At 33.5% G+C, this 13,576-nt stretch overlaps 2 protein-coding genes across 4 annotated transcripts; one reads left to right on the top strand and one right to left on the bottom strand.

Moving 5' to 3' along the window:
• Positions 1 to 3,601: 3,601 nt before the first annotated feature.
• On the top strand, positions 3,602 to 8,020 carry LOC137814850 (SNF7 family protein). Of its 2 annotated transcripts, none has more exons than XM_090293539.1 (8): positions 3,602 to 4,180; positions 4,263 to 4,322; positions 4,453 to 4,598; positions 5,769 to 5,951; positions 6,219 to 6,349; positions 6,959 to 7,127; positions 7,236 to 7,365; positions 7,565 to 8,020. In XM_090293539.1, exons 3-8 carry the CDS (start codon positions 4,560 to 4,562, stop codon positions 7,834 to 7,836), a joined length of 924 nt encoding a protein of 307 aa, XP_090149665.1. In that variant the 5' UTR covers positions 3,602 to 4,180; positions 4,263 to 4,322; positions 4,453 to 4,559; the 3' UTR covers positions 7,837 to 8,020. The 2 variants fall into 2 exon arrangements, with proteins under 2 accessions (XP_090149665.1, XP_068473870.1); XM_068617769.2 differs by having other exon boundaries at positions 3,774 to 4,180; positions 4,434 to 4,598.
• A 1,852-nt stretch (positions 8,021 to 9,872) lies between these two features.
• PIL2 (phytochrome interacting factor 3-like 2) lies at positions 9,873 to 13,369 on the bottom strand. 2 transcript variants are annotated; one of them, XM_068617767.2, is made up of 6 exons: positions 12,354 to 13,369; positions 11,351 to 12,245; positions 11,159 to 11,254; positions 10,946 to 11,011; positions 10,600 to 10,665; positions 9,873 to 10,494 (listed from the first exon to the last, which is right to left on the bottom strand). In XM_068617767.2, exons 1-6 carry the CDS (start codon positions 12,419 to 12,421, stop codon positions 10,036 to 10,038), a joined length of 1,650 nt encoding a protein of 549 aa, XP_068473868.1. In that variant the 5' UTR covers positions 12,422 to 13,369; the 3' UTR covers positions 9,873 to 10,035. The 2 variants fall into 2 exon arrangements, with proteins under 2 accessions (XP_068473868.1, XP_068473867.1); XM_068617766.2 differs by having other exon boundaries at positions 10,946 to 11,029; positions 12,354 to 12,728.
• Positions 13,370 to 13,576: the final 207 nt, after the last annotated feature.

The raw sequence follows: 13,576 nt of genomic DNA, 5'->3' as shown, positions 1-13,576 counted from the left end.
AGAGAAAGAAAGAAATCCTTGGTCATTGGATGCATGAAATCTTAATTAAACGGGTTAATTATGAGGGTGGTAGACTGAATTACCACCATGATTAGTGAGAAACTGTTGATTACTTTTTGTCATGACGATGCTATTCTTACAATCTTGTCAAAAATTTGTTTTCCCACGTCCCATTTGGATTTACAACAGTGAGATATGTTAGAAATGAGGGAGAAAGGCACGCCACTTTTTGATTACGACCAAGTGAAGTTTGATTGGAAAAATGAAAATTAGAAGAGAAACGAGGAACCATAATTATGGAGCATCTTTAATCAAGAACTAATTTAAAAAATGGAGTGCATTAACTTTGAGTAAATGTCTGTCCCTTAGTGGGAAATGATAGTCAACTCTCATAAAGATTACATCATTTTCACTGATATCAACTTTGAAGATGTAGGATTAATTTCCCATGCTCAAGTTTAGTCTCATCAACTAATGATTTACTACATAGTGTGCGTCACCATTTCACTCTAGACAAAGAATGCAAATAAAAAGTATATGTCACCTATGACGTACGCAAATATAATTTTATTTCATTTTCTACCTATTTAACATTTAAATTTATCAGCTTTTTAACTAAGCACTTTTAATATATATATATATATATATATATATATATTGTTTTTTATATGTCTATTTAAGTTTCTTATAATTCGATGGTTGCCACGACAAAGTAAGAGAAAAATTACTATGAATCCACTTAAAGAAAATGAAGATAGCACCTACGAAGAGAACGAAACCAGAAATATGAGAAGAAGAATGAACATCAACAAAAAGTGCGAAAAAGAAAGAAGAAGAGAGAAAATTGAGAAGAAGAAAACAATTATGCATTCACTCTTCTCCTTTGCAAAGAAAAGAACGTCTAATATATGTACCTAAACTACCTAAAATATCGTTTGACGCATATATAATGTATTGTCTGATGATGCATGTCAGGGGTCGATCTAGTACTCTATAAGGGTTTTTAGAAGATAAAGATACAATCAATATTATATATCACATAGTTTGAAGGGTTTTTGAGAATAAGATTGCAACTAAAGCGAATCTGGTGAGAAAATGTATAGTTATGGCAAGCAGCATTTGTAGTATGTGTTGGAAAGGAGGAGGAAATAATGACTCATTTTTTTGTACATATAGAATGTGGCCATAATGAGTATAATTTTTTTTAATTATTCTTGAAAAAAACTTTAATGCCTGGAAAACTATTCTTTCGATAACAAGCCGATTCAATCTGACCATTTTTTCCACAAAAGGATCAGGATAACAAACACAATACTTTTATTAACAATAGGATTAACAACATTACTATTTGACACTAAGAGATTAGTCATATGACGTTCTTGTTATGCCATAAGTGAAAATATTTTGGTTATGGGAGGAATCGAATCCATAAGGAGCACATCACATGCTATCTAATATTATTATATTAATCATTTAAGCATCATTTAAGTCACTTAGAAATTGCATGACTTGATTTTTTTTTTTTTTTTGAGAAAATATAGACAAGACAGAACAAGGGCATTTAATTTGACAGGAGCATATTGAATCATGTTTAAAATTCTCAAGTTGATCTCAAATAATCCTCAATTTGGCAAAAAATTATGTAACAAAAAGGTCACATTGACTCATAGAAGACACTTCCATTTATAAATTGAAAATTCGATAGAGGTTTTCTTGAAATATCTCATTTTCAAGTCGTTCCACATGTCAGAAGCCATATCCATCCATATTATGCTATGTCTTATAGGGAGGGAGATTGAGTGGACTAGCCACGCAACCACCATGTTGTTATAGCGATTCCAAACAGAGAAAGAAAGATCATACTTTTTCGATTTAGGGACAGTACAAAGAACAAATCCCTTATTATTTTTCGCACTAAGAGTCGTGATGACTGATATGCTCCATGAATGATAATTCGTCACGTCAAGAACAGTCAAAACAAGAGGACCAACAATATTCTCGTTTGAATGGAGATAAAAGAAACTTTGTGTTAAATGTTCTTTAGTTATATCTACAAGAAAAAATAAAAAAGAATGAAAATCATATAAAATAGTAAAAGAAAATCAAATCATTCATAGTAAAATAGAATACACTAAAACTCTTCCAATTTCAAATGAAAAACTATGATACCATAATACGATAATTAAAAAAAAATAAAAAATCAGTATCAATCCAAAGAAAAAAAAGGAAGATAGCACATACGAAGAAAGCGAAACTAGAAACCCAAAAACAAGAATGAATGATGAAAAAAGTGCGAAAAAGAGAGAGAAAACAACCGTGCATTGACTCTTCTCCTTTAAACAAAAAAAAAGTTGTCTAATATGTATGCACCTAAAATATCGTAGATGCATATATAATATATTATCTGATACATTACAAAGAAAAAAAATGGAGCAAGACTAGAAAGCCCGAAAGTAAAACGTGTAGAAGTTATCATCACTGAAAATATCTCAATCATTCAATCGCATTTAATTGGAATAAAAAACATTAGCATCCTCCAAAATACAAATGATTGTTATACTATGAGAGTCCCTTTTCACCTCGCTCTTTCTTTCTTTTTCTGGGCCTCTTCGTTATCGTTTCTCATTCAAACTTCTCTGTCTTCTCATTTTCTTGTCAAATCACACCACTGAACTTCTCCAAACTTTTCTCCCTTCTTTCTTTATTTAATAACCCAACCAAATTTATTCAATATTCAGATCAACAAAACATAAAAGTTTAAGAAAAAAAATGAATCTTTTAAAATATAAAGAATGGAAAAAATTAGTAAAAAATAAAGACTAAAAATATAGTATAGCCTAAATAACAATTTGGAAATTTAAAAATGTTTTTTTTTTTACTTTTAACATTTTGTAGTGTTATTTGTTTATAACGTTTTATGTTATTTGCTCTAACTTTCCTACTCATGTTTGTTGATCTTTCTTATTTTTGCTAAAACTTCTAATTTTTGGGAAAAGCTTAGCCAAAATTAATTAAGAAGCTTGAATTTGCATTTAGAAATAAAAGAAAACTTATCCTAAAATATTTAAGATCATGAATTTTTTTATCTTGCCACCTTAAAAATAGATGAAAAATAAAAAATATTATTTATTAGACAAAAATAAATTTTAAATTCCACAAATACATCTTCGTTCTAACTTCTAATAAAAAATAACCTATATGGTTAGTTGATTATTAACAACTACGTTGTTTCTTATAGTTCAACGTCATTCTATACTTTTCCCTACGATTGACAAACACAGCGGGCTTGGGTTTGGGCCCATATTCACAATCAACAAATGACTGCTTCTTCCTGCACCTCCATACCTTCTTCTCTCACCTCCATATATTTTCGTATTTCCAAAAATGACCCTCTGTAATATTCCGGATTACATAATCTAGAAGTCATTTTTCAAATTTATAATTAGCTATATAATCCGAAAGTCTTTTTTCAGATGCATGATTACTTTTTGGATTACATAATCTAGAAGTCTTTTTTAACTTCTGGATTATGTAATCCAGAAGTCTTTTTTTAAATGTGCTTGTGGATTACATAATCCAGAAGTTATTCCATGGAGGTGACACAAGAAAGATAAAAATGTATTTTTATATTCTATATGAAAGTGCCAGAAGAAGATATGGAGGTGCAGGAAGAGTCTCAACAAATTAGCATTTTACACCACATGCACGTACAAGCCCAACCAATTTAATTATAAATTTCAATTATATAAAATAAAAAACTATTTGTGTATTGCACTTGTTGAAGTACCAATTTTTTAAATTTTGGATGGAACTAATTAACTATTTTTTATAGTGACTTTTTGAAGAACACACTAACACGATACTGATTTTGTTCCGCGCATTTTTAATTTGATAAAAAATATAATTTGTTTACGAAAGGGTTGCGTTTAAGGAAGAAGATGTGGGAAAGGGAAGTGATTTAGTTTGTAAGATGGATTCGATTTCGAATGTGAATAGTTCGAGCGTTAGGGATTTCATAGCTAAGGAAGTTGCTGATTGGGACGACGACGTGATTGCTAATGCTCGATTCAAAGCTTTTTCCGGGCAAAGATGCGATTGGGAACCCTCTTTCCTATTCTGGAAACAATTGATCATCAAAATCGCCACACATTTTCGCCTCCTACTCATTCGACCCTCCCAAGTAAGTACGAGATGGTACCGGGTTTTTCCAATTTCAATTTCCCTCTTTTTTTTTTCTCTCACCTTAAATTATTTATTTTCAGGTTAAGAATGATTGGTTTAATCGAGGAGGGTTAACCCCTTTGTGTCTTGACAATGTTTTGGTGAGTGTGTATGAGTCACTCTACTCTTTCTCTCTTATCAGTTTATCTTATTATCCATAAAAAAACCATTTTTTTTGTTTGGTTTTGTGTTTACATATTTTCATTTGCCAGTCTCTAATGTATAATGAAGGTGACATTACAAGAACGGTTGATCTTGGGGATCCATCGAGTGGGCGATTGTCCCAACTAGTCAGAAGAGTGAGTAACTTGATAACAAGACCAGCAGCACCAGATATTATGGCTGAGCAGCGTGTCGTCGTAACGGCTATGCTTAAGGTTATCAGTTATCACGCACCCTTTTATTTCAAGACCTTTTATTCCTTTCTTTTCATTTGTGTTGTTAGTTTGGTTTGCAAAGAGTGGGAAGAAAAGATAAAATGCGTTATTATTATATATACCCTTATACTAGACAAATAAGGTTTAATTACTCATTTAGTCCTTATAGTTATATAAACTTTACATATATACTTAAAAATTATTCATTTTAGTTTTTACTAAATATCATTTTAATCCTTTTATACAGACAGTTTTTAATCTTTTTTAATTCCTATTATCTAAAGTCATCAGGACTAAAAGAGGTTAATGATACTATGTATTAATAAGTGTGTATAAAGACTAAAAAAGATGATTTTTAGTGTAGAGACTAAAAAGTCAAATTTGTTAAAATATTAAGTTTAAGTATTTAAACTAAGAATAAATTATTAAGTGTAGTCCATAACCATTTAGCATTTCCCCTCATCAAATCCACTAAACATTGGTGGAAAGGTAAATTGGAGAAGAGCAATGATTTTCTCCATTGTTGCACATCTCCTCACTCCATAATTTTGAACCAAACAATTTTTATGAAAATCCCTAGCCTTCCTTAGTGTTTGATTTATCTTATTCATCTTTAGTTAAGATTTTCTCTGTGATCATTAAGTTTGCTTCCATGCAGTGGTAGTATTAGCAAGTTGATTAAGTTATGCTGGAGTTGAATTAAGTTTTTATTTATTTGATTATGCTCATGGTTCTAGATTGCGGTTGTGGGCATTGTGGCTGCTGCGATGCAGATTGCAGCCCGAAATTACTCTAATTATTGATACATATTCTACAGCTATGTATCACACAACCCTCCAGCAACTACCATGAGATGTCTCTTGTACTCCTTCAGCATCCAACACAACTATACTCATTCCACCATTGTCATTTAGAAGATAGGATGAAAGATTGAAATTAGAATCTTTGTTTTTTCTTGTGATAAAAATGAAATAGAACAATGTTGAGGTTTCGTTGAGACTCTATTGCAGCTACGTTGTGCTCTTGTTGCGGAAATTATGTGATTATGGGAGGCACCACAACAACACTATTGTCATTGCAATTGTGGTTGCGGCCTGCAATTTAGAACCATGATTATGCTCGATTTGTCATTACCACTACTCAATTATAGTTTTACTTCTTCATGTATAGGATAAGGCTGCTGAAGTTGTCAAACATCTATCTGAGAGTCACTGGAATCCGTCTTGTATCGTCACAATGAAGAAATTTCAGGACATATGTCGAGGGCAGGAGGAGGCATCTGTAATATTGAGGTATCTGTCTGGGTGTAGAACAGCACAGTATCTGTCCGTGAACAAGAAAGATTGTGTTGAGGTACAAAAACTGAAGTTACTATTCCAATCAGAAAAAATGCCATTATTTGATATTCTATACCAGGGAAGTTTTTTTCCCTTTACATAGTCTTTGGATGGGACATGTATAACTTTTGAAATTTCTGGTAAATTAATAGAACTCATAAAAAATCTGACTGTTATCAATACTGGCCAAGAATATTCTGTTGTGGTAGGCAGGGATTATCAATACTGATTATTACGTGCTTGTCTTAATTTCAAGTTTTTTTTTTAATTTCTTTATTTACAGGGAGTAAAAGTTTCTCTTTCAGCTGGAGCATTATCTAGTATCACCAATTTAGATTATGATGTACTGCACCTGATTTGGACAACCGAGAAGCTTCAGCAGCAACTGGATGTGACTGATAGGCGTTATGAATTGTGAGTTTATTTTATAAAACTTTATACTTGTATATGTATCCTGAAGGAACTTCTAAATACAAACAGTAAGAAAAGTTTCAAGACAAATAAAAGAAAATCTTCGTATGCTGAACTATTTTCCTTTTCTTGTTCGAAAGTTAAATATTATATTATCTTTACGTTTGGTTTTGATGTTTTCTTAGAAAAAATTCTTTTCCATTTTGTTAAACCTCTAGCATTCTTGCTACAAGTCCTTCTTTTACACAAATAAGCTTATCCAAACACATTGACAAAATAGCATTGTTGATGTGCATGATATCGTCATTCATGTGATATCTTTGCTGTTTCTGTTGTGTGACCGCTGTCATAGACCTTTTCACCTAATTGGTGTTGGACTCTTGTGATAATACGTGGGTCGTCCACTCTTAAAACATGGATTAACGGACAATAATTTGACTGCAATATCATTTGATGGGTTATATTTCTACAAATTTATGTTCCAAGAGAAAGTGTGTTTATTGTTTTCAGAAGTCAAAAATCAAAAGTTGCCGTGATTTAACAGATATCCTGCATCAGTGTAGGGATATTTGCTCAAAAAACTTTAGTTGCCTCACAAATTCATTTTATTAGGTTGAAAAAATCAGCATTGGCTTCTCTACAATCTGGGAACAAAAAATTGGCCCTTAGCTATGCAAGGGAGATGAAATTAGTCACCCAGAGTAGAGAAAAATGTTCATCACTTTTGAACAGAGTAGAGGAAGTACTTGATGTTATTGCTGATGCCGAGTCAACAAAGAAGGCATGATTTTAAACATTATGTAAATTTTGTCAGTTTCATCATAATCTGAAGAATCTTTTTAGCTGCAGCTTGTCTTTGTTTCAATTGGTGCTCGGTTGTTGTTAGCAGGTTGCTGAAGCTATGCAGATTGGGGCTCGGGCTATTAAAGAAAATAAGATCAGCGTGGAAGATGTTGATCTTTGTTTAAGAGATATTCAAGATAGCATTGATTCACACAAGGAAGTTGAAAAGATACTAGGTATATTTTGTCATGTCTACTGTGGCATACATTTGAACCGTGCTTTTGCAGTTTATGTTGAAATGAAATGGTTTCATTGGTTTGTGAGATATTGAAGTTAAGGGGATTTCAGGGTGGTGGTAATGCTTTGTGTTTGGTGTCAATAATTAAGTATTTTGAATTTTTTTTGTGAGCAATATTTACTTTCTGGTGACTTCAGAACAAACGCCATCATATGTGGATATTGAGGATGAAGATATTGAAGAAGAATTCACGAAGTTGGAGTTGGCTGTTGGGAAAGAGGCTCAAGTTCCTACCCCGGAGAAGACAATTAACACAGAAGGAAGAACAGCTTCAGAAGCTGCTGATTTTATTAGCGATGCTTTCTCAAATCTCAAGCTCTCTAACCATCCAGCTGAGAAGCCAGGAATCACTCAGGCGGTATCAGATGGAGATAAAATAACAAAAAAGTTAGAAATGGAAGCTGTGTAAGTTTGAAAATGAAAATTACGGTTGTTGTGCTATATTTCAGGCAAAAGGACACTTTTTTATAGATGCAGGGGTGATAACTATGTCCATTTCAGGTGTACAGTTATTGTTGCGGATAAGTCTCCAATCATTTGTATTTTTAAATACAAGTAATGTGTCGCAATCCACGCATTTTTTTCTTAACAAATATATGCTTTAAAGTTTGACATGAAAGTTAAAGTATTATTGGTGCGACCAAAACCTGGCATGTAGAGTTTGCTGTTTGGAATTATGATACCAACGATTTGGAATGCTAAGTATCGAGTAAACTACATGTTACTCTATTTGGAACTGTACCTAACATGAGTTAATAATTTAGTCTACTTGTTCTCAGCCATCTTTTCTACATGTCAAATCTTAATGCTCATCTGTTAGATATTAATGAATTAATTATTGGTTGACCAATTGCCTTGGTTGGTTAAGGAACTAACAATATTTTTTAATGCCTCAAATGTATTAATTAATGGTGAGTTCATTAGTGGGTTCCTACACCTGTACTTTGTTTTCTAACATGATCCACTAGCTTTTGTTCATGTGAAAAATGACCATCCATTCCAAACACAAGTAATAGAATGGAATGGTTTAAGTATTATTTTTCCCAAATACTTGTAAAGTTAACAAGATTAATATCTAGACTAACTAATATCATAAGAAAGCTATAAAAAGACAAATTCTTCCTGAAACTTACAAATTATGACCTGGACCAAAAATTTCCAAAATTCAAAAAAAGCATCTGAAAATTGAAACCCAAAACAGGTTCCGGAAACGAGTTTTTGAAGTATTTCTGTTCGTACATTCCCTTTTATTTAAGGGTATTTTTATCATTTCACATATAAAAGTGGGTGTTAGAGGACATAATTATCCTATAAAAATACAATTTTTAGTAGGGATTGTGATTTTTGAGTTAAAAACAAAAGCATCAAACGAACATGTTTCCAAATTAGAAAAATATCATCAAGGTTAAACTTCAGTAAACTACACTCATTTCTTACTTGAATGTGCAATGTAGAAATACGTAGTACTCACGTGAAAATCAGTTAATAAATGCTTTCTTGGCCCTATTATTCTAGGAGAAAATAGTTTTTCCATTAAATTTTGATTCCTCAAAAAATTAATAAAGAATTGAAGTTTAATACTTGTGGACTCAACTTCAGTCCTGGATACCCAGTTCATTGGCTAATTGGCTTCAATTCAAATATTATGAAAGCATTTTCTAAAGCATTTAGGTTATAAGTTACGCTGGTGGCATACCATAATAAGCCTCAAGTAAATAAGTAAAAACTAACATGAAACACTTCATAATTGCATATATAATATCAAAGATATAAGAGAGTTTGAGTTTGGTTATATTTAAGCAAAATAATATTTTAAAGTAAAAAGATATCACCTCGATTAATTTTTTTAAGCAAAATAATTTTTAAATAAATAATTTGTCATTTCTACTCTATCACTAAAGTTGTCACATACTAATAACTTATTATTTGGAAGAAAAAATAACTAATACATGAGGAGAAGATCAAAACTAGGGTTTAAAACTAGTTTTCATTTCTGAATAATCTAGAGATAACTTAACATGCATATTTATTAGAGTCCTATTAATTATCTAAAACATATCACTAGTACTCTAAATTAATATGGACTAATTTTGAAACTATAGACATCCAGTCACATTTTCTCATATAAACACTGCAGGTTCATTAATATAAATATGAATTATATAGAGATAAACGTTTATCTCATGAAAAGCACATATATACTAAAATCTAATCGAACATAAGCACTTAAAAAAGTTTGATTTACCATAATAGTTATGTTTGAACACGTTTTAATATAAAATTAATTGCTCCAGTTTAAAATCAATTTTATAAAAGTGAATTTTGTCAGATTTTTTTGCTATCACTATCTAAATTATCACACTCTCGATTATTGGTGTATGGATGGATAATTTTGAAAGATACACAAGAGCCGTAATATGTAGTACAAGGCCGAAAGCACGCATGAAACTGTGAAATGTCAGATTCTGCAACTGATATTAGATGATGAGAGAAATGTACATCACCTTTTTGAAAAGGGTAAACCAAATTCTACAGTCGCCTCCAATTAACTTCTCTAATCTAATTTCTTAATTTCATCACTCTCTACTTTCCTTCCCTGTACACATATTTACCTTTGTGGAAAAATGAAAGGGGTAGCTAGTGGAGTACTAATGCCATGGGGATGAAAGGACACTGGATTCTGCAGTCTGTTTGATGCATGTTCCTGAGGGTCCAAGTTGGTGGGGAGTGACACCTGAAGAGATGCAGCAGTTTTAGCAAGATGTTGTGCCATGTTTGGTATGGTGGGTGTGGTGGTGGCAGCCAAGGGTGGTTCTGTGGGAGAATTTCCAATGATGGGGAAGAAAGGTGCATGAGGCATTGGCATGGTTGGTATTTGGTTGGGGAAACCAAACATGTGATGAAGTCTGTTGTCTGTGATAGCAGAAAGTGGTGGAATAGGAAGCTGCGGTGGCCTGAATCCCATTCCTGCTCCCACTAACTGTGGTAAATGTGGTCCGTTCATGTGAGGCGCTGCGGCAGCAGGTAGCATCATAAGTGGCCATAATCCACTTCCCATTGACATTATCTGCATCATTCCGCATACATAACACTATGCTTTAGACTTTCATTCAAATTCCAATATTTGTAAATCAAGGCCATTTGTACAACACAGATGAACTTCAAATTTTACCTGTAACTGAAGCTTTAGAGTCTTCAGGTAGTCGATGGCATCGTCAAGCATTGATGCTTTGTCCACCTACAGAGATATACAAGACAAAACTTAGAGAAAACAAGGGCGCGAACCTTAATGAGAAAGTTAAACTAAAAATTATTATTTAGTCTGAGATCACCATTATGTATCTGTTATATTCTAGTCAATCAGTGATATGTAGTTGAATTTCTTAGTTTATATATAAAACATAATTAATGAAATTGAACTATATATCATATAGAAATTGAATTAGTAAACACCAAAGTGATTATGAACTATGTATAGTAATTTCTTGTCTGTATCATACTCACTCAAACACACGTACCTTATTGCAATTGGGTATGAGCTCTTTCAATGTACGCATCTTCTTGTTGATTTTTTCTCTACGCTTCTGCAAACATGTCCACAACTGTCAGATACATGGAATTAATTTTCAGATATACAAGCTCTTAATCTGTTATTTTCTCTCGATATATTTATTTGGGGTGTATTTTATTTCATGGGATCTACTTTACCATATTCTAAACGTTTTGCTCACCTTTTCAGATAAGTTATGAACCACAGCGTTCCTGCTTCTCTTGACTCTGTTACCCTCCCTATCTTGCGTTACCATATTCTCAGGCTCTTCGTCATTCTGCATCAAAACAAATTGATCCATGTTCCATGAGACTGATGGTAACTAACACGAAGGGCTAAAGAAGGTAAAAACATAGCCTAGGGTTCCACTTACATCACTTAAATATATTGAGTCGTCAGTGTCTTCATGTTTCCTGATACCATGGTTTGGGTCGTTGGAGGCTCCAAGAGAGCACACGGAAGAAGCTAGGAACGGTTCTTGACAGAAAGTGTTATTATTATTATTATTATAAGCGTTTTCCTTGGCTCTAAGTGATTCTGAGCCTGAGGTTTGGTCACAACGTAGTTGATCTTGGTATCTGTGAATTCCATGACCAATAGCTTCAGAGTGCTCATCAAGGGGTGGGGGTGGTTTTGCACTTCTTTCAACGGTTAAGGATGTCTGCTTTTGAAACCCTTGTGATTCCTTAGTTGATTTCTCAACCTTGGGCGCTTCAATCTCCTCCGTTCTTGGTGGAGATGAATGATTTTTTGCCTGCTGAGTTGTACGGCTTCCCTGACAAGTACTAGATTTGAGAAACACCGCAGGTATTGAAAAATTGGAGAAGTTCACTTTAGCTGTTCTTTGATCAAACCCCAAGTTCCGTGCGTTTGGTGGTGGCAGTGTTTGGGTTGAATCTGTTCTTTGTTTCTTGAGAGGAGATGAAGGTGAGCACTGCTGTAAGAGAGTATAGCTTGGGGTAACGGGCTTAGAGTCTTTTGCTTGTCTTAACAAGTTTTCAAATTCTTCGTTAAGCTTGCAGGAATTCTTTGTTTGGGCAGAATGGCACGAATCTTGGGCATTGCTTTGATACGAAGAGCTCATGTAAGATTCCTTTAGAGGGGGAAGGTGATCTTCAAGTGAGTATAAAGGGTTCAACCTTGTTCTTTTTATGCTGACATCTTCGTATACTCTTTCCTCGTTACTCTTTCTTGATCTATCTGATGAACCTCCTCGTACAACAACCTCACCATTTTCCCACACCAGCTCAAGGAGATCATTGTCATAACTGAAAAAAAAATTACTCACTTTGATTAAAACTAAACGAGGAATACATAGAAAGAAATAAATATTATGATATATAAGCCATATCATATCCAAAATAATTAACACTTACATGGAGGGTACATGGGAAGAGGTTCTTGTCATAGCCGAGCGAGTGGAGTGAAGCATCTCCTGAATCATTTGATTGAATGAAAATATTTTTAAGGTAAACAATTGAGCTGCTATGTTGTTTCTGGGTTGCACATCACTTCACGTAGGTAAATAATAATAGCCACTACTCCTTAAGCCTTTGTGAAGCTAAGAAATTGAAACTAAGTTGTGATGAGGATTTGGCAGTGGAAGCACGAACTCTATTCCTGGATTGTTGAAGCTTGATGATGAGAAGTTCGCAGTGGTTTCTTGTAGGATGCAAAATCTTGAGGTGAGGGAATGAATGAATTGGTAATAAATAGTACTACTCCATGTGGTCTTCGTCGGAATGGCATACAAGTCATTTCTCAATTTAATTCCTAGTACTCAAGCAAAATAAAATAAAATAAAAATGGTAGATTCTCTGAAAGGAGGCCACAAATTTCATGCAGTTCCCTTTTGTCATCTTATTAAACTGGTTAGGTATCAAACAGGTGAAGTGGACCAGCATCATATCCTCCTTTCCTAACCCTCCACATTTTTATTCCACATTTCCCTAATGATATCTCATATCTCAAACAAATTACTTTGTTTGCATTTCTCCCTGAAAAAGACACACCATGTTCCCGAATCAAAAGGAGAGATATTTAAATAAGCATGCATTATTTCTCTCTTTGTGAATAAATAAAAGCAATACTGTTTGTTTTGTTTCTTTTTTAAACAAACTGAATCACGCATGCACAGACACGTTATCTTGAATATATTCCTTGCCGAAGAACCCAGATGTTTTTGTTTTTGCTTTTGTTTCTTCACTCCAATTCTATCAGGATTTGAAGATTCTGTTTGAGATTAATCTGAGTTCTTGAAGAGATAAACAGAATCTGATAAAACCAATTTATTTTGAGTGGAATGTTATTATTACTTAATAATGAAGCAAAAAGATGAAAGAGGATAAGTGGTATTAGTGAAAAAAAAAAGGAGAGAAATGTTGATGATAATAAGAAGGAAAGAAAAGGCTATGGTGGGGTGTGTTGGGATGGTTGGAGGACCCTCCACCACGAGCATGGAAGTGGAGGGACCAGTGGGTTCACAGAGAGCCACACCCTCCTCGTGTATCATGTCTCATTTTTCAGTCTTAGAAAGATAAAATCTGCGAGTGGGTCTCCCACTTCCACGTGAAACTCACATTGGATTCACGTGCCACAG

Source organism: Phaseolus vulgaris, chromosome 1 (genome assembly GCF_051622355.1).
Source record: "Phaseolus vulgaris cultivar YP4 chromosome 1, ASM5162235v1, whole genome shotgun sequence".
In the NCBI taxonomy this organism is placed as follows: Eukaryota; Viridiplantae; Streptophyta; class Magnoliopsida; order Fabales; family Fabaceae; genus Phaseolus; species Phaseolus vulgaris.
The sequence above is the reverse complement of the archived record's forward strand: the minus strand, read 5'-3'. Positions and strand labels throughout refer to the sequence as shown.

Bases quoted from the DNA above. Each gene is read 5' to 3' on its own strand.
- LOC137814850 (XM_068617769.2), top strand. From the start codon at position 3,971: ATGGATTCGATTTCGAATGTGAATAGTTCGAGCGTTAGGGATTTCATA. The intron at 6,350-6,958 runs GTGAGTTTATTT...TCATTTTATTAG, and splicing joins ACTGATAGGCGTTATGAATT to GTTGAAAAAATCAGCATTGG. The intron at 7,128-7,235 runs GCATGATTTTAA...TGTTGTTAGCAG, and splicing joins ATGCCGAGTCAACAAAGAAG to GTTGCTGAAGCTATGCAGAT.
- PIL2 (XM_068617766.2), bottom strand. From the start codon at position 12,421: ATGATTCAGGAGATGCTTCACTCCACTCGCTCGGCTATGACAAGAACC. The intron at 11,030-11,158 runs GTGAGCAAAACG...TGTATCTGACAG, and splicing joins TTCATAACTTATCTGAAAAG to TTGTGGACATGTTTGCAGAA. The intron at 10,495-10,599 runs GTAAAATTTGAA...GGAATGATGCAG, and splicing joins CTCTAAAGCTTCAGTTACAG to ATAATGTCAATGGGAAGTGG.